Here is a 25489-nt window from a genome sequence, read left to right as displayed (position 1 = left end):
GAAATGATAATGCGGGAGAGATACGGGCATTGCATCATTATCAAGCACGCAATCTTTGACACAACACTTACCGAGGAATTGTTCAGAATGATTTGATGCTCTCCCGTGGTGGTTCTTCCCCAGAAATAGTCCCTTTACAGACCCTGCAACGCCGCGACTCCGCCGACATGGCTCCAGATAGGGGAGGCGAACAAGATGCACCAATAACGACGCATTACCGGAACTATGATTCCAATGCCACGGATCGGGAGAGCCGCGATAGAAGCAGGTCTGGATCATCTGTAGCAAGACGGTTCCTTGCGGACCAAGCATCACAGCCTCAAAATTTCACCGTCCGTAGTGTCCTCGTAGGCCTGGCCATTGGGGTGGTTGTTTGTTTTTCCAACATGTATTTTGGACTGCAGACTGGTTGGGTCAGCGGAATGGTTATGCCATCTGCTTTAATCGGTTTCGCCTATTTCAAAACTGTGTCACGGCTGCTTAGTTTCCCGTTCACCCCCGTTGAGAATGTTCTCGTGCAATCAGTTGCTGGTTCAGTCGGCACCATGCCTCTTGGGTGTGGCTTTGTAGGCGTTATACCAGCACTGAATTACCTCCTCTCCACTGAAGAGAATGGACCATTGGACATAAGTCTGTGGAAGCTAGTAGTATGGTCGGTTGGGATCTGCTTCTTTGGGGTCGTATTCGCTGTACCACTCAGGCGCGAAGTCATCATTCGCGAGAAGCTCAAGTTTCCAAGTGGAACTGCAACCGCACTCATGATTCGGGTGCTACACGGCGATGAAAAGTCGAAAGTCGTCAAAGATCAATCGAGGAGTCACGACGCTGCTAGAGAAGATGGTGAACAAGAACGTCTCCTTCGGCCCTCGACCCCTGAACCTGAGGAGCATCCCCTACATCCTTCTGTATCTGGGCGAAGCGAAGCTGCACAAGACATAGCCAGCGATGATGGCGATTGGAAAGCTAAAATCCGACTTTTGGTAATATCCTTCGCGGGATCTGCTCTCTATGTAAGTTGTCTAGGTGTTGAACTCGTAATGATGCTTATTCAAAGTAGACCGTTGTATCTTATTTCATTCCACAAATCCATGATATACCGATATTTGGAATGGGCATTGCTAGCAAGTGGCTATGGACTTTGAATCCGTCGCCTGCGTATGTCGGTCAGGGCATTATTATGGGGCCCGCTACCACTTTGCACATGCTTATCGGAGCTGTAGTTGGATGGGGAATCTTATCACCACTTGCCAAGAATAAAGGTTGGGCTCCTGGACCCGTCTCAGATTGGACAGAGGGATCTAAAGGCTGGATCGTATGGATTTCTCTGGCTATCATGCTTGCAGATTCTCTTGTCAGTCTCGGCTGGTTGGTACTTCGTCCTTTGATCTCAGTCGCCGACCTTTATTACCCAACCGTCAAAGACGTCTTCCAACAACACTCATGGAAAGAACTTTTGACTCTCAACATCGCTTGGAAACAAGGCTATAGCCAAATTGGCGATGGCACGCCTGCCAATCCCATGGCAGCTTTGAGACAACATTTCGCAGAGGAAGGAGAACCAGATGCCCCGCCCGAGCATCTCATTTCTAACCGCACGACCGTTATTGGCCTGATCATTTCCCTCGTTCTTTGCGTGGTCGGAGTTCACGTCGCTTTCCCAAACATGATTCCTTTCCGACTAACCCTCCTCGCCCTTGTTCTCGCCCTTTTCCTCTCCATCATGGGTGTTCGCGCCCTCGGCGAAACCGATCTGAACCCCGTCTCCGGCATCTCCAAGCTCACCCAGCTGATCTTCGCAATCGTAACTCCAACATCTGGCCCAGGAGCAAAGAATGCGGTCATCATCAATCTCGTCGCAGGTGCTATCTCTGAGTCTGCTGCTTTGCAGGCAGGAGATCTCCTCCAAGACCTCAAATGTGGACATCTACTCGGCGCTGCACCAAACGCTCAGTTCTGGGGCCAGATGATTGGATCTGCCGTCGGAGCAGTAGTGTCTGCGGTCGTATATAAACTGTACACAAGCGTGTACACTATTCCTGGTGGCCTGTTCGAAGTACCCACAGCATATGTTTGGATCTTCACGGCACGTTTGGTGACGGGCAAGGGACTGCCGCCAATGGTAAAGGAATGGGCTTCCGGTGCAGCGGTCATCTTCGCCGTAGGTACAATGTTCCGTGTTTGGGGGAATACGAGGAAGCGTAATGGGCTGTCGGGGTGGTGGGTGGATTTCATTCCTGGAGGTATAGCTGTTGCTGTTGGTAAGTGTCTTCCTCACTCTCGTTCGTGTATGTGTTGTCGACTAACACCCGTGTCACAGGTATGTACAACACGCCATCTTTCACTTTGGCTAGGACAGTTGGTGGTCTAATCAGCCTTTGGTGGCGAACGTGGAAAGGAAGGAGTGAGACGCCAATCATTGTGTTGGCGAGTGGATTGATTTTGGGAGAAGGGCTTTTCAGCATCGTCAACTTATTGTTGGCGAGCTTGAAGGTTCCACACCTGTAGAAAGACATAACATGATATTCAAGTATATAGAAGTGCATATGTGTAAATAGTTGTGCTCACAGCACGAGTAGAATACAACGCGAATACGCTTTATAATTCATCCTTAGTCGGTAATTGTTGAAGTTGTGCGTCACTCACTCTCGCACTCTGTGCATATCCAGAAGTCTTGGCAATATCACGATGTAGAAAATACTGATACAACACCATGGGTTTGTCCAATGCTTCATATACTGATTGAATCATGTGTATATTTATATAGCTCTGCTATGTACGCCTGCTCTTCCTTCGTGCATGACCTGAAAAGTAATAGTGCTCCGCAGCCGTACCAGAAGCCCCGTGCGCAACATGCCCCAGATCAGAGTGATAAACACAAGTGATTCTCATCCCATCTTCCCCCAGCCCTCATCTCAAGTCCCAAAGCAGCCAAAAAAGCAAAAATCAAACAAGCCAAAAAAAGATTTGCTCACACCGGGAGTCGTACCCCAGCAAAAAAAAAAAGTGCAAAAAGGAAGATAGCCAGACCAATAGGCCCTTCTTCCTTTAGGGAAAAACCTTGTATGGCAGCCTCTCGACGCAGGTAACCCGGGCTACGTCCATAGTAGGAGAAGTCGGTGACCTTTTGAAGGTTTTCGATGTTGAATCATAAACGCTTGCTCAACGACTATGGGTGCGTAACTTGAAAGGTTTGCAAAGTTTAACTGTTTATATAGGGCAATAAAAAGATAAGGTGGTACAGAGAATAAAAGAGTGGGGCCTCCAGGCAGGCGTGGGGGACGTGGTGGCCGTGGGAGGGTGATTCCAAGTGAAGGTGAAGGTGGGCGTGGAGGAAAACAAGCAGCGCTCATAGCGGGCGGTGGAGCAAGCCAGAACACCAATGTTAGAACACCAATCTTCCTTGAGAACGCGGCCAGCTCGTCAATACTCCCATGAGAACAACAAATCCTGTGGGTAGGTATGTATCTCTTTTAATCACTACATCGTTCAGGCAATTAACCTTGATGCCAGGATATAGCACTGCAGCCATCCATTGACATCAAGATGGAATCGCAAACTGATCGAGTTGTAGCACCACCGCATACTTCCAGTGGCCTTGCGATGATCGTCGCCCAATACTATCTCTTGAATGAATCACTTTGCTTGCAACCTAGCAGGCATTGATCCTTAGAACCGGAAAGCAGTGTACGAGAGCCATGCAGTATTCATGTCCATGATACACATATGATGCATATATCAACAGATGTCCATGGGCAAATATGACCTCGACAGGTGCAAAGGGATACTTCAGACCAAGCGTAGCTAAAGCCAGCACCTGTGTTAAGCATAAAAGAGGCGGATCTGACGGAGTTGTATGCATCGGTTCAGGATTGCACCATGATAATCGTCTACATAAGTGCGAATGTTGTCCTATGGACCGCGATGACAATAATAGGCGGAGGAGCCTAGCCAACGCGAAGGGCCGCGTTGCACAAATGGAAGTGAAAGGTACTTCGGTACCAGGTCCGAGAGATACTTTATCTGTTGAGAATGTGTAAGTAACACATTATCGAGTTCTTTGAGCATGAAGTATGACAATAGACAGGAATACGAGGCGAATTGCAAGGGCCAAACAGTGCGTTGGTTAAATAAGAGTGCTATGTGCAGCCCCTTAGCCATGTGTTCTACGCGATATACTCTCGACACACATGATATGAGCCCCGAATTCTCCATGGTAGATGCTGACGATAAAAGCAGAGCCAACCATGCACCAGAAACGAAGACATCATGGGCGTTGTCGGGGGCATCACATCCTGGGGATGACGTCGATGCCAAACTCTGCCAACATCGTGGACATAAGTCAGGGACAGGGCCTTACGAGCTGCGATAAGGATATGTAACAACAGTTTCGTATGAACTTGGGTATGATATTGTCTTAAGAGGGTGTTGAAGAGGATGACCTGACGTCTGACGGAAAATGATTTCTGCGCCTAGCGATCGCCCATCTGTGGGGTTGGTCAAACGGAAAAGGGGCAAGCGTAGGCCCGTCCTCCCTGCCTGCTCCACCTTATTATGCACCCATGTCAATCGTGCATTTCCCCACACTCTGGGAGCTTGCTCCACTACAAAACAATGGAGAACATATAACGGTCGTGTGAAGGACGGCACATCATCATACTGCACTTGGACATACGCATATGAAGTGCTCCCGATTCAATATCTATTTCCGCGATGTTAGACTTCAATCGAAAGCTTAACTGAGGACAGGGAATCTGAATGGCCACATTCGCGGCGTGGATACTACATTCAGATAATTACCAGACGTCATTTTCTTGTCCTCCATCCCATTTGACCCCAGCTGACGCGGGGAAAGCATACGATGAAGCAGCACCCTACCAATCGAGACTCATCTAATACACCTGCCCCTTGCCTCGGGAGAGGCTTTGGTGACGTAGTTCTGGGCCTCATCACTGCATTACATTAAGATGCCCAAGTGATGTGAAGGTTATGGTCGTTCTAATTCTTTCGAGATTACTATCTATTCAAACAAGCGAGAAGTTAATCAACTTTGTGGCTGTTTTGTAGAAGGTTGCTGCTATAGTATTGTTACTTGCTTTTTGTTCCAAGTGTCCTATTATGTCTTCGTCGCAACCAAGCACCCAGCCGCGTACGCCCCCGCCAGATCACTCTCCACCTTTGGAACCACCAAAGATACATGACTGGGCCGAGAAGGGCAGCCCCGAAAGACAACATCATGAATATGCACCCCGACTGAGCAGTCCGAGCAATGATCTCTCCACTATTCCTACACAATCAACCACCTCCTCGACTGGGCTGACCGAAGAGAGAACTTCCACAAGTCTTCGTAGGAAACGATCTTTGCTCGGCCTTCGTCCAGATGTTCCTATTCTCGAGGAAGACGATCTTAATGAGCGTTCGAAGTTTTTGTGGTCACGGATCAGATCCACACTAAGGGAGCCTTTCGCCGAATTTTGGGGAGTGGTTATAATGATCATGTTTGGAGATGGTAGCGTAGCACAAGTGCTGTTGTCCACAGGTCAGACCACTGCACCTGGCGGAAACGGTTTCGGAGCGTACCAAAGTATATCCTGGGGGTAAGACACAGCTCGCCTGATCATGAGATAGACGCTGACAATAAACAGATGGGGCCTCGGAGTCATGCTCGGTATCTACGTTGCTGGCGACTCTGGTGCATACCTCAATCCTGCCGTTACCTTCTGCAATTGTCTGTATCGTCAACTACCGTGGCGGCGCTTCCCAGTGTATTTCATTGCTCAAGTCTTAGGTGGGTATGTCGGATCTGGAATTGTGTATGCCAATTACATCAGTGCCATTGATTGGTACGAAGGCCATGGCATTAGAACTGTTCCGCCTGCCCCAAAGGCAACGGCAGGCATATTCTGTACTTACCCGCAGGCTTTCGTCACCAAAGCAAGCCAATTCTTTTCAGAGTTCATTGCTAGCGCCCTGCTCATGTTCGTCATCTTTGCACTCAAAGATCGAGGTAACAATGGGGTTCCAAGGGTATGTATTATCGTACTGCTATGAATGCTGGCCGCTAACTGTACCTAGAGCGACAAGTGGTTTCCATTATGTCTATTCTTTTTGATCTTCGGCCTGGGAGCTTGCTTTGGCTGGGAAACAGGATACGCGATCAATCTTGCCAGGGATTTTGGCCCAAGACTGATGTCCTACACAGTAGGATATGGTCCAGAAGTATGGTCAGCAGGCGACTACTACTTTTGGGTGAGTTATATTATTCTGCTGTCAGTGTGTTGTTGCTGATACAATTCATTTAGATTCCAATGGTGGCACCATTTCTGGGATGTGCCTTTGGAGGGTTTTTGTATGATGTCTTCATCTACACTGGTCCGAGTCCGATCAATACACCGTGGTTAGGGTTCAAGCAGATTGTCCGTCCTCAATACACCAAAGAGGTCATACTGGAGCATCGTAGGAGGAATAAGGAGAATGACATTGTGTGAGCTGTCTAGTTGGGAAAGGGAGAGCACGTGCTAGTAGTCGATCGATATAATTTTTCAATATAATGGTGCCAATGAAATACTAAGCACTTCATAATTGAGGTTTATGTTTGCGAAGTGCTTTTTTCAAGTGTCACGATGATGGTTTTGATGACGGTGTTGATGATGTCGAGGTCAGCCATGGAGATCGGAATCGGAATGGCTGAGGAAGACGCGCTAATTTTCTACGTGCACGTCCATGTTCCTCTCTACGCGTTCTCCCGCCAATTCGTCACGAACCCGAACAGTTCCCGCAAGACACGCCGAACAATTGATTCTCCTTGCACTCTATTCTATCGAGAGAAACGTTTAATTATTCTTTTAATCCACCTACCACCGAACCATGAACTGAATCATTCTCGACACCCTCCCATACATTAGATTGTGCCGAACGCGTTCCACCGCGTGTCTTCGAGTACATCCCCACGCATATTTCATACGCAATCGCACACCATGTACCTACCGCGAGGACTCGTTGCGCAACTCTACCAGAATCTTCTGAAGTGCAACCATGCCGCTGCTCCACCAGTTTTACTCCTCGTTGCGCTTGAACCCGACGCGCTGTGTGCATGCCGCATCCTCACCGCGCTGTTGAAGCGCGACTATATACCCCACAAGATCCAGCCAATTGCCGGTTATGGTGACCTCACGCGAGCAGCGGAAGATCTTGTCCGGCCCATGCGGACTTCGGAAGGTGGAAGTGGTGGTGTTGTCATTTGTCTAGGTGTTGGCGGCATGGTGGACATGGAAGAGACGTTGGGGCTGGACGGAGATGCTGACGGGCAAGGTGGACCAGGTGACGTCGAAGTTTGGATTATGGATGCAAGAAGACCGTGGAATTTGTCCAATGTCTTTGGATCGCCGCTTGGGACCGACCCCTCGACGGGGGAGGTGGTGCGCAAGCAGACAGGGGTCGACAAGGGACAATTATCCAAGTCTTACAAACCGGGAAGAGGTGGAATTATTGTTTTTGATGATGGTGATATTGAGGAAGAGCTTGGTGCAGAAAGAGAAGCATACTGTGCGTTAGAAGAAATGCCTGAGGTTGGGGAAGAAGAAGACCTAGATGATGATTCTGATGACGATGATGCCCCGCCTTCGGGACAAGCTCCCAAGAAACGGAAATCGTGGGGAGAGGACGACGAGTCTGATGAGGAGATGTCAGATGATGAAAGGCCTAGCCGACGGTTACGAAGCAATTCTGTGAGTGCACCATGAACTCCTCTGCCACAGGGTCACTAATGGAAAAAAAGGGGAGCTCAGTACCAGTTTCTCCCGAACGACGGCCTGCGCGACATGGATTAATAAGTACTTCAAATGCCCTTGGAGGTTCCTCCGACTTCTCACGCTCCGATTCACCACGAAGTAGATCTGCTTCGCCATCAGTAGCCCAACCAAAAGAAAAGTCAGTAAAAGGCCTACGAAGACAACTCATGGCAATGCGAAACAAGTACACGGGTGTCTTAGACAAGTACTACCAACTCGGGGCATCATACGCCGAGCCAGTATCCTCTATGGTCTATTCTCTGGCTTCAGAACTCGGTCGAGAAGACAACGATCTCCTTTGGAATGCTATTGTGGGAGTGAGCAGTTTGGAGCTTTACGGCCGAACAGGAAGTGGGGTGGGACTTAACCCACTGTCCGCCGCTGGAGGCTCTGCCGGATGGAATGGTGACCGAGGAGAGCGTATTCGCTCATTATTGAGGGATGAAGTCCGTCGACTGAACCCCGTTGATCTGAACAACATTGCTCGTGAAACTAGTGTCGGGGACGCCAGCGGCGTGATACCAACGAGCGCTCGATCAGCGACCGACAAATCAATCCGACTATCACCGGAGCCACGTTTCCTATTACTCAGACATTGGAGTTTGTATGAGAGCATGTTACATTCACCATATCTCTCCGCACGATTACACATCTGGAACGACCAAGGACGAAGAAGACTGGATAAACTACTGGCGAAAATGGGCGTGAGTTTAACGCAATGCAAGCAAAACTACACACATATGGACATGGAGCTGAAGAGAGGGCTACGAGAGCGTCTTCTCAAGTTCGCTCCGGTCTATGGCTTGGATGGATTGGTTCCACCACCCCCAAGGAATGGAGATATGAAGGACGGATGGGGCTTCGTCCGCTGTTGGGGATGGAAAGCCTGTCTCAGCGCCATCGATGCCGCCGTCATTCTTGGAGCTATTCTCGAAGTTGGCGACGCAAAGTCACTGAATACCTCCAGTTTCGACAGCGCCAATTTTGTCGGCACACAAGAACACTCTGACATGGCCAACGGCGCCCAGAGTGGCGAATTATCTCACGAAGCACAGGAACACATCACCGCTCGTTTCTGGACCGCCTATGATGCACTGAATTCTATCGATCTCCTCGTCGAACACATTCACACCGCCCAACACCTCCACAAAGCCATCCTCCGAACCGGAACCCAACTAATCGAGAAGAAGCAGATCCGTCATCTCCGCGCATTCCGCATGGCGGTCGTCAAAGAAGGCCCCGACGTCCAATTGTTCACACACCCGGGCGCTCTGACAAAACTCGCGCTCTGGATCGCCGAAGCAATCGTCGAACTCAACGGCACGAAAGGCAAACACAAGGGCTCCGAACTCGTCATGGCCGGCCTCGACGACTCCCGAGGCCTCTACGTCGTCGTCGGTCTCGGCGGCGGCGGCGCGACCACCTCCGCAAAGGAACGCATAGCAAAGCGCGAGGCGCGTCTCCGCGAGAAGGAAAAGAAAAAGGCTGCCAAAGCCGAGGAGCGAGAGAAAAAGAAACAGCAACGCATCCAGCGCAACCTCGCGGCCGGCCTGGAAGAAGATGAAGTAGAAGACGACGATGAAGACGAAACGGAGGAAGAGGATGACGACAGCGACAGCGACAACGAAGACGAGCAGGAGCGCGGCTTCGGACGTAACAGATTCGGCAATGCGTTTCACGAGGTTGTTCGCGAGACTGGTGCGCGTGTGCGGATGGACAGCTTCGAGGCGTGTGTTATTGAGATCAGGAAGGAGGATCTCAGCGGGTTTTTGGAACGATTGAGTATGAAGGCTGTTGTGGGGTAATGGAGAACTAAACGAGTTGGCATATTTAAGTATCGTTACTGCGTGCGAGCGAGCAAGGCATGGCATGGCAAGGGCTAAAGGGAAGGGCTCTTTGATCTCATTTCTGGTTTAAAGCATTGCTGGGGCGTCCTTAACAATCCGTTCATTTTCAGGGGTTTTTCTTATGTAAAGTACGTAGGGGACTGTGTTACCCAAAGCGGGTTGATGACATGACAACATATTGCAAACTAGGCATTCTCATAGCAAGCAAGTAGTTAGTATTCTTCTCTGATTCATATCGAAATCAAAATCTTCCTCCAATACATCTGACAACCGTACTTTTGATTCCATTACTTGTCCAACTTGACTCCGCCAGGTAGCGCAAAGACCTGGCTATCCAGCGCATAACCACGCTTTCCAACGACAACCTCGCCTTTGGTTCTCTCTTCTAGTACAAATCCACCTTTAGTAGCCACATTACCACTCACACCGTAGCTCCACAGCTGACCCTTATCATCCTTATCCAATTTCTCCAGTCCAACATCCCGCCCATCAGCAGTCAGATACCGGTCATCCGTAGACAACGGACTGATTCTCCCCGCCGACGATACCCTCCACACCTGCTCGTCCGAGCCATCGCACACCGTGAATCTGACCCTAGATCGCGACGAAGCAGTGAGACAGTTCATAGTGAATGTATTGAAGATCTGCCCCGTCGGCGTGACATCCAACTTCTTCGCCCCCGACGCCGCGGAGACGCGGTATATCGCCGTCTGCCGCTTATGCAGCTTAATCGTGATAGAACTCCCCACGCTCTGCGTCTTCCCCGTCCACAAATCCTTCGCCTTGTAGCGGACATCCGGGTCGATTCCGAGGCGCTCGAGGGGGACGGTGGCGGTCTTCGTGGCATTGCCTTTGTTCAGGACGGTGAGCAAGCGGTCGCCGTTCGCGAGGTTCTTGCTCAAGACGTCGATGGCTTCGGTCTGCGAGACGAGGGTCGCCTGCTCGCAGAGGGCGTCCTGGTCCACGGCAATGATGTCTTTATTCGTGAGGTACGCGACATCGTCGTCCATGAGGTCGGGGATCCACGCGCTGAGGATGAGAGGCGCAGAGAAGGAGCTCCAGAGCGCGAAGTGGGTTTTCTTCTCGTCGAGGGAGAGATCGGGCCAGTCGACGATGAGGAAGTCGGGGTCGTTGTAGTAGCCGCAGGACTGGTATCGCGCGAGGCGGACTTCCTTGTCGTAATTGTTCATCATGCTCTCCCAGTGGCCGCCCGGCTCGAAGATGTTCTCTGGGTTGTTGCCGTACACTTTTATGTCGTCGGAATGTCGTGCTAGTTCTCCGTTCTCCCGGACGTACTCCATCGTGCGGTACCAGTCTGTGTTGTTTAGGTCGAGGTGGAAGTTGGGGCTGAAGTAGGCGGGTGCGGATTGTGAGAAGATGAAGGGTTTCTTCAGCTTGCCCATCACTTGGTGCCAGAGCTTGTAGCGGTACTCAAATTCTTCGTAGTATGTCCGGTTCTTTTGTAGATCCATGTGGCACCCGTCTACTTTAAGATAGTCCACACCCCATTTCTCGAACGTTTTGGCGTCGATTTCTTCGTGGTCTTGCGATCCGGGGTATAATCCGCAGGTCATGTTTCCTGCGTTTGTGTAGATGCCGAAATTGAAACCGCGCTTATGGAGGTAGTCTGCGAGCCATGGCATGCCGTGTGGGAAGATCTTGGGATCCCATTGGAGCTCTTTCTTTGCGGTACGTTCTTTGAGGGGCCAACAGTCATCGAGGTTGATGTTATTGTAGCCAGCGGCTAAGAGGCCCTTTTCAACCATTGCGTCGGCGGTGGTGGTGAAGAGTGTCTCATTCAAGTTGCACATGAAGCGCGCCCAATTGTTGAAGCCCATGGGTGGCCTGGGTGCCACTTTTGGGTCCTGCACCGTGGCCAATGCCCCTGCAGCGAGGAAGAAAAGTGTTACAGGATTTAGGAACGACATTCTGAAATTTCTGAAGAGGTTCGGGCTCAATTGATGGAACTTCTGCTCCAGGAGAGCGAAGGTAGCCTGGCAATTGGATAACTATTGTTGAGAAACTGTTTTCTCAGGAGAGCCAGGACGACAAAGCAGGAAAAAAAATGTATCGCTCGTCAAATGATAAGGAGCTGTAGCAAGTGGAAAAATATTGCGATCTAAATAGCCAACCCCGCTATGGTATGTATGCAACATTGCATCGATTGTGCTGAAAAGGTAATATCACAGACGATCAAATTAACCGGGAAGATCTAGGCTACATCATCGTTCTGCGTAACTAGGGTTCCCGAATACGATCTCTGAAAGGTTGCAATGGAGCATCGTGAAATGCAGTCGACTGTAACCATACAATATGGAGACGACCAGTATCGTGCATATGCATGCAGGGTCATGGCCCAGGTTTAATATATTGGGTAGCCATGTGCATACGTGTGTCTTCCGCGTCGTCTCCATTGACGTATTAGTTCTCATACCATGTCTGGACATACAATATGATAAGTATATTTGCACCTTCGGAGGTGAAGTTACCCAAGGTTTCAGTCAATGAACTTGGCAGCATGGAGATGGGAAAATGTGCGACACAGCAATGCCACCGTAGACGGGTTGTAAATTCGATGAAGCTCATTTAATCTCACTTTAACCTATCTGCAATCATTCTCTAAAAAGCACCTTGCTTGAGCTCTTGAAAATGGCGTATCCGGTGAAAGATCGTGACATGTCGAACAGTGGGATGTTAGCAATGATCTACCACTGTTGGATAGGAGCAATTGGCGGTTATTACTCCATAGAGTCATCATCGTACATCGATTCAATTTGTAAGACAAATCACTCCAATTATGGTCGAGGAACTTATGTCTGAAGAGTTCTGATCGATGAAGCATCAACGATGTAGTCTTGTCGTCTGAATATGGATAGACCATAGTTAAGGTTGTGGCGTCATTGAGTTAGCGTTAGGCACGTGTAGGTGCTCAAGCCACACATATGCCCCACTATGATGCACACCCACCACTTCCGAGTCAAACTCCGCATCCATTCTTGCCAGTGACTCAAAATCATCACACAACCTACCTCAACCTGAGCAACAAGTCCCCACCTCTTACTTCTAATTAAAGAAGAGAGTATTTTTATACGACAACATGGGTCCTAAGAGAGGAGGTGCTGAGGGCTCAAAGAAGGCACAGGGCCAGGCCCGCAAGGCCGAGCAGGCTGCCTCGAAACAGGCCGTGAAGGATAGGCAAGCCGAGGAGGCAGAGGCAGAGAAGTGGGGAAAGGGAGCCAAATCCACTTCCAAAGCGTACGTATAGATCTTGATGTAGTTTGAAGCATTTCATCTTACAAGTTTTCCGTATAGTGATGCCGCTGCTGCAAAGGCTGCCGATGCCGCACGCAAGAAGGCCGAGAAGGCAGCGCTTCTAGCTGAAGAGGAGGCCAACCAGCCTTCCAAGCCAAAGGGCGCCGGAAGCAAGTCCGCCCAGAAGAAGACGAACAACAGCCGCGGCATCGACTCTGCCTTCGCTTCCTTTGACCAACCATCTGCGCTCAACGCCACAGGTATCGACAACGCCCTCGACGCTCTCGATCTGACAGGAAACAACAACGCCGACAAAGTCGAGCGCCATCCCGAACGTCGGTTCAAGGCAGCATACACACAATATGAGGAGCGCAGATTGGAGGAGATGAAGGACGAGAAAGGCCTTCGCCGACAGCAGAAGATCGATATTATCCGAAAGGAGTTCGAGAAGCATCCAGACAACCCTTTCAACCAGGTGTCTGTCTCATACAATGCCACCAAGGACGATGTTGCGAACACTAAGGAATCAGAGCGACAGAAGAAGGAGAAGCGGTTGGGTGGTCCATCGTCTTGAAAGAGCTATCGATTGTTGGAAGCGTTCCGTTCCTGTTAGTTCTGAAGAAGCATAATTTGGTGTTCTGGATATTCGATTGGGACGGTGACCCCTAGCACAAAATTTGGGCACTCCGGGGGATCATAAAACATAGATTTGTTCCCTAGGTAATTCGCAAGCGAGTTATCAGCCCGCTTCATCCTAGAGAAACCTGATTGGATACCAAGACTTTGAGATGGGCATTATCTGTTTTCAAAGTGTATGGTCCATGAAGCTGTAGAAGTAGAGCCGATCGAGACATAAGTTGGGGGGTCATAAGGAAGGCAAAAGTCCGTCAGGCGCCGAGGCTGACGTTCGAGTCGTCCTCCTCCGAAATCTAGCCAAGTATCGGACGATGTTTTTGACAGCTGCATATAACCTTTACTTGAGATGATTGTGTCTGAATATATGAGATCTGGTGTTTGTAATAGTTTGCGAAACCCTACACGCACGATAGTCAATATCAAGGGAGGCGCTTCAAAGTGAATGTGCTATTCGTCCATGCATGGCTCATGACATGAAGCCGGCGAAGATGAGAGGGCGTGGGGCGGTGATGATGTGCGACGGAGATTAGGTCCGGCGGGCACCATTCACGACCCAAAGCGGACGACACCGTCCTCCTTGTAATAATGTTTGCTGAGCTCCGAATATTGAATCTGAGCTGTGCATTTATGCACGAAGGGGAGAGAGCCTAATGGTAGGTGACGAATCTGGACAGCCATTCAACCGATCGGTTAGGCATGCAATCCGTGCGAGGCCCCTTTCAGCTACATTTGTGCATACAAGCAGACGGAAGCATAGTGAGGGTGTAAGGCGTTGATTGTCAAGGTAACGATGGCTTGAAAGAGGCTCAGCGGCAAGTAATGTACCTAGATATGTACTGTTGTTATGCTGTGAATGCTAGTGATTGGTGTCTTGGCATGGCTTATGGAAAGTGGATTCGTTTGGAATTGCGATGCTTGGAGTTTGTAGGTGACAGGACAGGAGACAATGGAGCATTGATTTGGATTTAACCTAAACAGACCAGATGAGACAGGACAAGAAAAACACAGACCAAGGTGAAGTATCGTCCATCAGCCAACCAGCTCATTATTTCGTTTCAAACATGTCGTCGAGCCGTCCTGTTCCAGTGTTTCTTAGTCTCTGAAACGGCGCCTATCCAAAAGGGGAAGTCCATGACTAGGGTAGCCGCGCGCGACTCTTCCGACTTGCCTCCCTCCTAAACCCCCGCAATCACCATTCAACGCCATCTCCGTACAATAGCATGGACTCGCAATTCATTCACCTAGGTAGATCTTCAATAGTTAATCTAATCATTGCCCGTTTGCCTGTTTGTTTCGACAGAGCTGTGACCACAATAGTAGCCGCAATGGCAAACACACGGTCCAGGCCAGTCCCACCCCCAGTCCTTCTCACAGTTGAATGAGTCCCTTTTATTGTCAGCCTCCTGCAACATTCACAATGCTTTCTCTTCTTCTTTTTTTCATCACCATCACTAGGGACAGTCTTTCTTTTCTTTTCTTCCTGCGTTCTTACACGCACCACATTCTTTCCCTACTTTCTTCAATTCCCTTCTCTTACTCTCTTTCCCTTCCTTTCCACCATGCGTTTCACTTCTTCCCTAGGAGCTGTGCTCCTTCCCTGCACTGCTTCCTTGGTCAGTGCCATTCAGTTTAACCCTGATGATGCATGTAAGTGAGCGAAAGTCTAAAATTCATTCGACCAAAATGCTAAGTCTGTCACCAAGCTTCCATCCGGGATGTAACTAAGGAGTACGCATTTGGCTTGATGTCCCACTATGTCAACAATGCCTCTGGCTTGCCCGCTGAAGAGATCGGAATCTTCCCCAAACCTCATTACTGGTGGGCAGCAGGCGCTGCATGGGGTGGCATGATCGAATATTCCCAGTTCACTGGTGATGCCTCTTACGTGTCGACACTCACCCAGGCTTTGGTCTCCAACTATGGTCCAAACAACGACATCATCCTTCCTTGGCGAAAGGATCAAGAGGGCAACGATGATCAAGCATTCTGGGGTTTGGCCGTCATGTCAGCCGTCGAATATCAATTCCCCGATCCCGCACAGAAGGCGCCAGCAACTTATCTACAAGTTGTGGAGAACTGCTTCAACAACATCGTCTCTCGATGGGCTGCCGATACCTGTGGTGGAGGTTTGAAATGGCAGATCTACCCTGAAAACGACTACGGTTATACTTACAAGAACTCCATCTCCAATGGAGCGACATTTGCTCTCGGTGCCCGCCTTGCTCGCTACACAGGAAACCAGACCTACGCCGACTGGGCCACGAAAATCTTCGACTGGACAAAGGAGGTGGGCTTGATCAGTGACAAGTACGAGGTGTATGATGGAGCGGATGAGTTGAAGGCTTGCAAAGAGATGGACCATACACAATGGACCTACAACATTGGAATGTACCTGCACGGCTCTAGTGTGATGTACAACTTCACCGACGGAGATGCTGCATGGAAGAAGCATACCAATGGTTTCGTAGAGCAATCCGCCGCTTTCTTTGGACCCTACGAGAACGCAACCGATATCATGTACGAGGTGGCTTGTGAAACCGGCGAGACTGGTCGACACTGCAACCTGGACCAGCAAAGCTTCAAAGCGTACCTCTCTCGATCCATGGGAAAGACCGCTTTAATGGCCCCATTTACGAGGGAGAGAATCACCAAGTGGTTGAAGAAGTCCGCCGTGTCGGCTGCAAAATCTTGCACTGGCGGTGCAACTGGCAAGGAATGTGGTAGCAAATGGTATACTGGCAACTGGGATGGCACAACCGGCACCGGTCAGCAACTCGCGGCTCTGGAGGTGACACAAGCGCTCCTTATGTTGGAAGAAGGGATTGTTCCGTCTGTTCAGGGCGAGAACAAGCCTGAGCCCCAACCTCAGCCCGTACCTGTTCCCTCATCGTCCGCTGCACCTGAGGCGAGGTCCACTTCTGTTAGCAAGGAAGTACCCTCAGCACCTGCAACCCCACCTGCTACGACCCTCGCCACATCAGCAGCTCAAACGCCAGAGCCTACTCCCGAGCCTACTCCCGAGCCTACTCCCGAGCCTCTTCCCAGTCCTGCTGTCACTGACGACAAGAAGCCTTGCACTACATCAATTCCCACTCCCAGCGCGATCGTTCCAAGTGCACCTATACCCAGCGAACCCGCATCAAGTCAGCCCGCACCCAGCGAGCCAATCACTAGCAAGCTTCCGGTGAATACTCCAGTAACGCCTGGTGTATGCACATGTACACCTACCTCTACTGTTACTGTATGGGTACCACCTGCCGTTCCCACGACAGCGTCGCCTGTTGTGCCGGCTCCTCCATCCATCGAGACCACAATTCCTATTCTTCCTCCTAATGGAACAGTACCTGTCCCTCCACCCGCAAATTCGACCGGTCCGATCGAGTTTACAGGCGCAGCTTCAAGTCTGCAGACCACGAGCTATGCCGTCATCGCCGCGGTCACTCTTGCCGTCATTGGCGGACTGCTGTAAATCGAGCCGTCGTTTCCTACAAACTTCTTGTACTTCTTCCTAGAACCGCCATATCCACGGTTGTTCGTTTCAAACATTTTACCTGTATATATATTATTTTTACCCCATTCAAGGTGCTAGAACACCAAGCAGCCGTACTCGATGTACGGTGCATGCAAATTTATAAAATACCATGATGGCAGCAATCGAGGGCGACACTCCCTTTAGATGTAATGCCGAGACCGAGCGAATAGAAAAGGAATGAGAGAATAGCATGAACTCTGCACTTGCTGGCTTTTGTACTGTCTGAGGCGTTTCGTGATGTCGCGGAGTTGGAGTGGTCACCTATACATAAATACCTATACACATATACAGTCGACATGATTGATGACCAAGTCCGCTGATGTTTTGGAAGCCAGGGAGTGCACGGGACGGGTGTTCGCACTCCGAAGGGTGGTTTGGCATGTGAAGAGAGGTGTCACAAGTACTTATGTCCGTGTTGGGTAAACAAGTCAGTAATTATCGAATCTTTGAAGATCACTACATAAATACTCGTCTGCTTGCACTTTTACAGTTACAATACAATTTTATACTCAAGACCTGGACTTACCAATCGAGGCAGGAGGAAGCGTGATCATCTGCAGAGTGTCCCGCTAGAACATACGCCACCCACGCAAACCCCAGGGGCCCATTAGCAGTTACAGTACTTGTACCGATCAGTTTGTTCTAATATCTCTCTGGGCCTGTCAATCTGTCAACTCACGTCACGTCATAGCGTATTCACAAGTGACCGTTCGCATTAGTTTGAAGTCGCAGTCGAAAGTTGCAGTCACATCACACAGCACTGTACAGTACAGTACCTACTCGTAGGAGGAGGAATAGTGGGTAGTCGTCGTTTAACCCATCCCGTTCGAGCTCCTCTCCGCCGAGTATTCCTGCATCTCCTCCGGCCCGCCTCCTCAACGTTTGCCTCAACAACAGCTATAGCGTCTCACATCGAACTCTCGACTTACTAACTGCAAGCCCATCTAACGCTCTTATCACCCTTCTCCGCCGCCGGGTTCCGGCTATCCTTGCGCCCAGGCCTTGTCTCCGCGTGCGCGCGCCATTAATATTCCCCATATCATGGTCTAGCTCTCCCACGCTGGTCGGTCAGCTCCATCTTCACTCAAACTTTATTCCTATCCTACTTCTTTTTAAAATGTGAGTCCTTTCTCGTAGAAACACACCCTCGAAATCTATCGCGGCATTCAAATGACACGTCTCAAGATCGATCTCTCGCTTCTGGATCTTTCTAGCGTCGCGAATCCCAGCAACATCACATCACGTCGCGAGACCCCCGCCGTCACCCCCGAATTGCCTCATAAATAATATCGTACACGACAACACCCTCGACTCCTGGCCAGCCTGCGTGGCCACCACAACAACATGGGGAGAAAGGATACTGGGCTCATGAACAAATATGTTTATGATGCCTTTTTATGGACGTTTTCTATCCTGGTGGAGCTCTTCTTCCGCGAGGTGCACCCCCGCAGCTCATGGAAGGTGCCTAAGGAAGGCCCGGTTCTGTTCGTGTGCGCTCCGCACGCGAACCAGGTAAGCAATATGAGCTCCCACGACCCGAGGATCACAGCTAACTAGTCGACTGCAGTTCGTGGACCCCCTGATTTTGATGCGGTGCGTAAAGAAAGAAACCGACCGCCGAATCCATTTCCTGATCGCCGAAAAATCGATGAAGAGACGCTTCATAGGCGCAATGGCTGGCTTGACGGGCGCCGTCTCTGTGGGACGAGCCATGGACTCGACGAAACCCGCGAAGGGCAAGATATACCTCCCCGACCCGGTCAACGATCCATGCCTGCTCCGCGGTGTAGGCACTACTTTCCAGGAGCCCCCATTCCAGGTCGGCGGCACTCTATATCTCCCTAAGGTCAACGAAGCTTCGGCGAATGCAGAGATTCAGGAGATTATCAACAATGAAGAGATTCGGCTCAAGCGACCCTTCAAGGGAGGTGTCGCGATGCAGCAGTTGACTGGGAGGAACGACATGACTGAGGCTGGATCGTTTGTAGCTGGAGCTAGGGAGAAGAGCGGGACGGCCCCTGATTTCGAAGGAAGTGATTTCCAAGTCGCGCCCAAACTCAATCAGAAAGAGGTTTATGACAAGGTACACGCTGTGCTACATGCCGGCGGCAGCATTGGAATCTTCCCCGAGGGTGGTAGTCACGATCGGACAACTTTGTTGCCTCTGAAAGGTATAGACATATCTTCATGGTGTGTGTGAGTGCTTTCGCTAACTTGGTACAGCTGGTGTTGCCATCATGGCGCTTGGTACCGTTGCGGAGAAGCGTGACTGCAATCTCAAGATCATTCCAGTGGGCATGAACTATTTCCATGCACATAAATTCCGCTCACGGGCGGTTATTGAATTCGGTACAGCACTGGATGTTCCGTTGGACCTCGTGGACAAGTACACTGGAGATGGCCGAAGGGAGGCTATCGGGACCATGCTTGAAATGGTCCGCGAATCTCTCGAGACCGTGACCGTGACCGCGCCTGACTATGAAACCCTTTTGGTAATGATTGTGTCCTATCTTTTTGCACCTTTCTATTTGCTAACGAATCCTCAAACAGTTGATCCAAACCGTCCGCAGACTTTACAACCCCAAAGGCACCAAATTGCCGTTACCCAGGATTGTTGAATTGAACCGCCGACTTGTGAAAGGTTATGAACGATATAAGGATGACCCACGCATTGTCTCCCTCAAAGATGCTGTCGTAGCCTACAACAAGCGCCTCTACGCCGTTGGTATCCGGGACCACCAAGTCCAATATGGGAAATATCCTCTTCACTATATCTTCTTCCTCTTCTGGTGGAGAGTGATCAAGATTGTTACTCTGTCGATCTTTGTGATTCCTGGAACACTACTCTTCTCCCTAGTTTTCATCTTCACGAAGTTGATCTCCATCAAGAAGGCCAAGGAAGCGCTCGCGGCGTCCAACGTTAAGGTTCAGGCTCGTGATGTCATGGCCACATGGAAATTGCTCGTTGCTCTCGTGGTAGCGCCTTTGTCATACACATTCCACATCGTCTGGGTCACAATCTTTTACCGTTACGGCTGGTTCGAGTGGGCGGTCCGACCCGGAATTCCCCTGAAATGGCTCATCCTGGCGCAAATGATCATCTACCCGACCGTGACATACGCTGCACTCCGCTTCGGCGAGGTCGGCATGGACATCGTCAAGTCACTCGGGCCACTTATCAAGATGATGGACCCGTCCTCAAGCAACGAAATGGTCAGACTACAAGAACGCCGCGAAGAACTCTCGAAAGCCGTAAACGAAATCATCAACACACTCGGACCCGAAATGTTCGACGACTTCGACTCCAAGCGCATCGTCCACGACCCCTTCACGCACTCGCCTCCCCAAACCCCCGGCGGCACGCGCCGAAAGAGCCTCGACGACTCTGCCGTGTCCCCCTCGAGCGAGCGTCCCCCCTCCAGCCACCTCCCCCGCAACGAATCCTTCCACGACATCGCCAACCAAGACCTCTTCTCCACCCGCCCGTCCACGCCCAAGAAAAGCCGCAGCCGCAACGGATCGCTCGGTGGCTTCCAGCTCAAGGCGTTCAGCACGCTGGACGGCAAGGACAGCCTTGACGAGGTGTCGAAGAAGATCCGCGGCGCGATGAGGGAGCGCGGAAGGAGAAGGAGCAGCGGCGGGGCCGACGGCTGGGACGGTGCGAGCAGTGGTGCTACGACGCCGACTACGGGTAGCGAGGACCATGATTTCCCAGAGGGTCTCACCATGACGAAGAAAAATAAATAGATAGGATAAGCGAGTGCCTGAGGGAAATCTACGCTGTTTGGATTTTATTTTTAGTTTTTTGTTTGCCTTTGGGTGCTGTTGTCATATCAGTCAGTCGAGTATAGGAAGCGTGGATGTGTGGTGTATCTCCTCACCTCCTACCGTTTCGTTGTCTGTTCATCCTTCTGTTCTGGTTTTCTTCTTCTTCCTTTCTTTCTACAAATGATACCAAAGAGTTACATTTTTTTCGAGTCGTAGTCGAAGCCAAAACTAAATTTATCAAAACTTAAAATTTACACTGAACATCATTATTTTTCATTGGGTCTCCTGTACATCGTCATTATCGACCGCCATGGATTTGGATGCCAAAACAGTAGCTATTTGAAGAAAAAGGATATTGAAGCCTGAAATTTCGTATATGGTGTACGTAGCTAGGATTGCATGAAATGAGGGTTTGGGTGTGTAGGATGTGTATATGTCATGAATGAAGTCTTACAGTTGATGAATACCTGTTATTTCTATAAACAGTGTAAAGATTGCTTTCAAATTTTCCAACAGTTTATAGAAGTACAAGTACAGTCACTTATTCCCACCCCTTTCAAGATATTCCTAATTCCTCCCAAAAATCTTCAACGGAATACCTCTTCCCACTCCTCTCCCGGATTCACCATGCACACACGCTCCCTCCCCCTCACTGTCCCCCCTCTCCATCACCGCATCCTTGACCTTCCTCCGTCGCCTGGCCCAAAGCAGCGCCGCAACCAACGCCACAAACACAACACCCACGATAACGCCATACCAAACATTATGCCCGCCGTCGTCCGCAAAATCGAATCCAAGAAACCCATTCACAGCACCTAGTATCAGTACAAGCGGTCCCACGTAACGATGAATTCGTCCAAGCGCTGTAGATTGGCCATGGCGTCCATACAGCCTATGGTGCACGACACCGATGCTAAGCTGCACGAACGTAAACACCACAACGATGATCCCGATGACTTGGTGCGCGGAATTGAAGTTCTTGGACTATATCATCTCATCAAAAACCGAGCATACTAAAACCGAGACAGTGAAAATACTTACATGGTTATACTGCATCCCCAAGTACACACCCACACCCAACCCCACAACAACAAGCACCACACCAAAAGTCTGCACCCACGCATGCCACTTCACGCGCTCAAGCAGACGCAGTAAGACAACCCCGAGAGGAAACACGAGCACGAACGTCACGCACATGAATGCCCCGTGTGTGGCTGGCGCCCAGTCGTGGTCGCGTGTGACGTCGCCTACCAGCTGTGCGTTTGAATTCTGCCAATTACCTACACTGCTTAACTGTGTTGTTACTTCATCTATTGGATTGGAGTCTGCAAGTGCCGTTTTCGAGAGGTCCATGGCGAATTGGCCGTACAGCACGTGGCGGCGTATCCCAGCCGTTTTGCTGTCTGATTGTATTTTCCTGTCTGTGGGTCCGAGGGCGAAGATGAAGGGTTGGGTTGTGCTGGTGAGGTTCACGCTGGCTTCGCCTTCGTCGGCTGTGGGGGAATGGGAGGTGGTGATGTTGTGGCAGATGGCGTTTACGGCGAGGATATCGTGGCCATTGTTGGCTTTGACGATGCCGTTGGGAGCGGTGTTGCTGGTGAGGATGTGGCAGTTGATTGAGGAGGAGTATGAGGGCTCGACGTGCCCGTTTACGGTGCGTGGGGATAGTGTTACACCTAGAAGCAATGGATCAGCATCTAGCATAGCCGTGATGGACGCCCAAAACTAAAAGACCAAAAACCACCGAGGTTGCTGCTACTACGGCGAAGTCGTACCGGTCCCATTCCTACTTCGATACGCAACCCACATCAGACTTCCAGCCATCTGATCTCCCGTCCCGATAGCGACCCAGCTATACTCAGCCGGAACCTCGAGGTGGAAATATAACGATCCATCATATTGTACAGGAACTACGGCGAAGGCTAGAGACCCGGTGCGGCCGGTGTTGTACACGAATGACGAGTTGATAGAACTCTCTGCCCGCGCAATTGATAATATCGTCGCAAGAGCTGCGAACACTACGAGGCATCGTTAAGTTGGTGCTGCGAATAATACTGGGGTGCGGGGAAACAAGCTTTTGCTTACCGATGCTAAGCATCTTTAGTCCCTGCATGATCGACGGGCTTGTGGTGAATTGACGAAGGAGGGTGGGATTACTCTCTCACGCATATACGCATACGTACAATAATGTCGTTTTACAGCAGAAGGTCTGGTTCTCGAGACAAGCAAGCCAGAAGAAATCAGTCAATTGAATATATAGTTATATTTTTACTCCATTTTACAGATGTATTTTGTAGCGCCACGACGCGTGGCTTTGCGGGTTCTTGTACGTCACAGTCCATCGAGGGAGCCAGGCTCGCTAGCCTGACATGATGCCAAATAGCGACGTTCTGAGTGGCTTGCAGGCATTGGTGATGTATTCGACTTGAAGACACCATACGAGGTACGTATGCAAGGACACTGCGATTCGACAGAAGCTGTACGTTGCGCCTGTGTACTTTGGCCATTCCAGATAATCTGCTTGTGGCGCGGTTTTTGCGATTGGACGAAATGAAAAGTGGCGTTACTGAGCCATTGAATATGTGATGGGCTAAGGGCGCGCGCAAGATCTGGATCAGTTTTGGCCTGTGGCTTACAGCACGGTGCCCGCATTTAGAGTACGTGAACTACTTCTGGTAGGTAATGGATGCGAGTTTACACATTGGGGATGAAATCTTTTTCTCGGGTTATGGCTGAGCCGAAGTAGTTAAATTGTAGCTGCAGCTGCGTCCAAAGAACGATCGATGTTGATGTCAGCGGTTCCAGTATCGTTGGCCAGATCATTGACAGCAGATTCGATAGGCATATCGATTGGAGCCACCTTGTTCAAATGGCCACGGTATCAAACGAGTATCTAAAATGTAGCGGCCACATTTGGTGGAACTAACAGATACAAGCCGGCTGATGGACTGCCATTTTCGGCGGTGGTGGATTCATCGGGAATGCTTCTACCTGTAGGGCATTTCAGTGTGAAATTGCAGAGTAATTATTTATAGTTTCTGGTGGGACGTGCAATTAAAAAATCGTATGCTCGGCTTAATTTTGTATTTGATTTGTATTCTACTAAATGAGTTGTAGATTCCTGCGTAGTTTTTCAAGGTGACATATCCAAGTAAATGTTGCAATATCCTCTTGCAAGCTAATCAGTCCGGAAGCGCGAGTGCTGGACAGAAGTAATTGTGGTAGACTAATTTATGCCCTATTCAAAAAAAAAAAATTTAAAAAAGGGAAAAAAGGGATGTATTGACTCAATGTAGGCATCCAAATGTATTCTGACTGGCGTTTCATCGCATAAATTGCTGACGATCTGTCCGAGCATTCGTTGCCTCTGCACCGAAGGTCGACCGGTCCCTGGTCAGCAGTTGGAAGGAGAATTTCTTCAAGACCCGCCCCCTTGGGTCCGACGGGTGGGGGATCCGTCAAGTCCAAGGCAGCAGGTATGGCGCAATTGAGTATGTTTTGCTTTGGTTTCAATGATCTGTGACTTATTCAGGCGAATATTGTACTTCATCTTCTAGGGTTTGCACCTGATAGCACGGTGTTGTGCACGGTGTTTGCAGCATATGGGTACTTCGAGAATGGATTTTGCCAATGTCCGTGAGACATCTGGCTTGGGATGGGTTCCTTGTCCATCTAGATGGATCTGGAAAGGCGACGTGAAAATGCCCGAGTCATGGATGCCACCCATTTAATCCATGCCCTAATCGACTGATTCCATGTACCGCCACAGCAATGTATCTGACCTTTGGACTCTGTAATTATGTACTATTGGTCGATTGGGAAACTGGGAGGTGGATAGGGTTGCTCTCTCTTGCTATGCTATTTCTTTACTCCATGACCTAGAAAGCTTTCCAACGAAGATTAGATATTTTGATATTGAACATTCGCCATTCAAGGTCAGGATAATTCGTTGGATGTCTTTCAAGTTCAGGAAAGGCTGTTCATGTGATGATGTTGATGGCTGTAACCGTCACCTAATCTTCCAGTCTTCCAATCGACCGAGAAGTACTCCCCTCACGTCCTTTCTCTCTTCAAGCAATGTAGAATCCAGAGCCTTTACTGCCCAATCAAAGTTCTGGCTACTACCATGCCAAGACTATTCAACGATATTCTGATCTTTCAAACCAACTTTGCACAGCATTACTGTCTCTACCACGAGATCTCTGCAAGCTCTTCCGCCCCTTCTTATTCTTTAAGCGTTGTGGCTCTTAAATCTCTGGTTCCCCATGCAGATATTGTTTTCACAATTTCTAGAATACTTCCATGGTCTCCTGCTCTCCAATCTCCGAATCAACTTGCCTCAAGTTGGCATAGCAGAACTGTCTCTACCATGAAACCTCTGTAAGATCCCATACCCTATTCTTGTCTCTCCAAGCAATGTAGCCTCCGAAACTTCCAATTGCCTATGAAGATGCTAGACCCTACCGTTCCAACGCAAAGCATTCAATTTTCTCCTAATCTGTCGGTCAGAGTGCGGCAATAGCACTATCTCTACCAAGGAAACTCCGCAGGCTCTAACGTTTCAGCCTACTCCCTCTTATCGCCGCGATCGTTTTGCTCCAGTTCAGCACGACGGACGAACATTCTGCTTTCGACCGATCCTCCCACGTACCTATATTCTCAGATCT

The 25489-nt window shown here is 49.9% G+C and overlaps 9 protein-coding genes across 9 annotated transcripts; 6 read left to right on the top strand and 3 right to left on the bottom strand.

The window, feature by feature from the left end:
* Positions 1-167: 167 nt before the first annotated feature.
* BU24DRAFT_403834 (OPT superfamily oligopeptide transporter) lies at positions 168-2505 on the top strand (the record flags this gene model as incomplete). Its single annotated transcript, XM_033525603.1, has 3 exons — positions 168-1010; positions 1058-2258; positions 2318-2505. The coding sequence occupies 3 exons, from the start codon at positions 168-170 to the stop codon at positions 2503-2505; spliced, it is 2232 nt and encodes a 743-aa protein (XP_033389095.1).
* Positions 2506-3056: 551 nt separating this feature from the next.
* BU24DRAFT_8002 (uncharacterized protein) lies at positions 3057-3554 on the bottom strand. The gene has a single exon (XM_033534647.1). The coding sequence runs from the start codon at positions 3348-3350 to the stop codon at positions 3093-3095; it is 258 nt and encodes an 85-aa protein (XP_033389094.1). The 5' UTR covers positions 3351-3554; the 3' UTR covers positions 3057-3092.
* Positions 3555-4244: 690 nt separating this feature from the next.
* On the top strand, positions 4245-6485 carry BU24DRAFT_429738 (aquaporin; the record flags this gene model as incomplete). The annotated part of the gene is made up of 5 exons (XM_033529763.1): positions 4245-4375; positions 5349-5573; positions 5643-6024; positions 6073-6246; positions 6300-6485. 5 exons carry the CDS (start codon positions 4245-4247, stop codon positions 6483-6485), a joined length of 1098 nt encoding a protein of 365 aa, XP_033389093.1.
* Positions 6486-6763: 278 nt separating this feature from the next.
* On the top strand, positions 6764-9885 carry BU24DRAFT_361280 (CDC45-like protein). The gene is made up of 2 exons (XM_033524140.1): positions 6764-7724; positions 7775-9885. The coding sequence occupies exons 1-2, from the start codon at positions 6975-6977 to the stop codon at positions 9590-9592; spliced, it is 2568 nt and encodes an 855-aa protein (XP_033389092.1). The 5' UTR covers positions 6764-6974; the 3' UTR covers positions 9593-9885.
* Positions 9758-11562, bottom strand: BU24DRAFT_469526 (carbohydrate-binding module family 13 protein; the record flags this gene model as incomplete). The annotated part of the gene is made up of 1 exon (XM_033532614.1): positions 9758-11562. The coding sequence occupies one exon, from the start codon at positions 11560-11562 to the stop codon at positions 9922-9924; it is 1641 nt and encodes a 546-aa protein (XP_033389091.1). The 3' UTR covers positions 9758-9921.
* Positions 11563-12731: 1169 nt separating this feature from the next.
* On the top strand, positions 12732-13460 carry BU24DRAFT_403829 (DUF1014-domain-containing protein; the record flags this gene model as incomplete). Its single annotated transcript, XM_033525602.1, has 2 exons — positions 12732-12889; positions 12947-13460. 2 exons carry the CDS (start codon positions 12732-12734, stop codon positions 13458-13460), a joined length of 672 nt encoding a protein of 223 aa, XP_033389090.1.
* A 1256-nt stretch (positions 13461-14716) lies between these two features.
* Positions 14717-17484, top strand: BU24DRAFT_445913 (glycoside hydrolase family 76 protein). The gene is made up of 2 exons (XM_033530733.1): positions 14717-15169; positions 15226-17484. Exons 1-2 carry the CDS (start codon positions 15082-15084, stop codon positions 16989-16991), a joined length of 1854 nt encoding a protein of 617 aa, XP_033389089.1. The 5' UTR covers positions 14717-15081; the 3' UTR covers positions 16992-17484.
* A 914-nt stretch (positions 17485-18398) lies between these two features.
* Positions 18399-20801, top strand: BU24DRAFT_456787 (uncharacterized protein; the record flags this gene model as incomplete). The annotated part of the gene is made up of 4 exons (XM_033531474.1): positions 18399-18566; positions 18622-19225; positions 19278-19546; positions 19605-20801. 4 exons carry the CDS (start codon positions 18399-18401, stop codon positions 20799-20801), a joined length of 2238 nt encoding a protein of 745 aa, XP_033389088.1.
* Positions 20802-21389: 588 nt separating this feature from the next.
* Positions 21390-22935, bottom strand: BU24DRAFT_445911 (iron reductase domain protein; the record flags this gene model as incomplete). Its single annotated transcript, XM_033530732.1, has 4 exons — positions 21390-21806; positions 21864-22498; positions 22598-22840; positions 22908-22935. 4 exons carry the CDS (start codon positions 22933-22935, stop codon positions 21390-21392), a joined length of 1323 nt encoding a protein of 440 aa, XP_033389087.1.
* Positions 22936-25489: the final 2554 nt, after the last annotated feature.

Source organism: Aaosphaeria arxii (genome assembly GCF_010015735.1).
Source record: "Aaosphaeria arxii CBS 175.79 unplaced genomic scaffold BU24scaffold_1, whole genome shotgun sequence".
Taxonomy (NCBI): domain Eukaryota; kingdom Fungi; phylum Ascomycota; class Dothideomycetes; order Pleosporales; genus Aaosphaeria; species Aaosphaeria arxii.
Note: the sequence above shows the minus strand (reverse complement) of the source record. Positions and strands in the feature narration are given on the sequence as shown.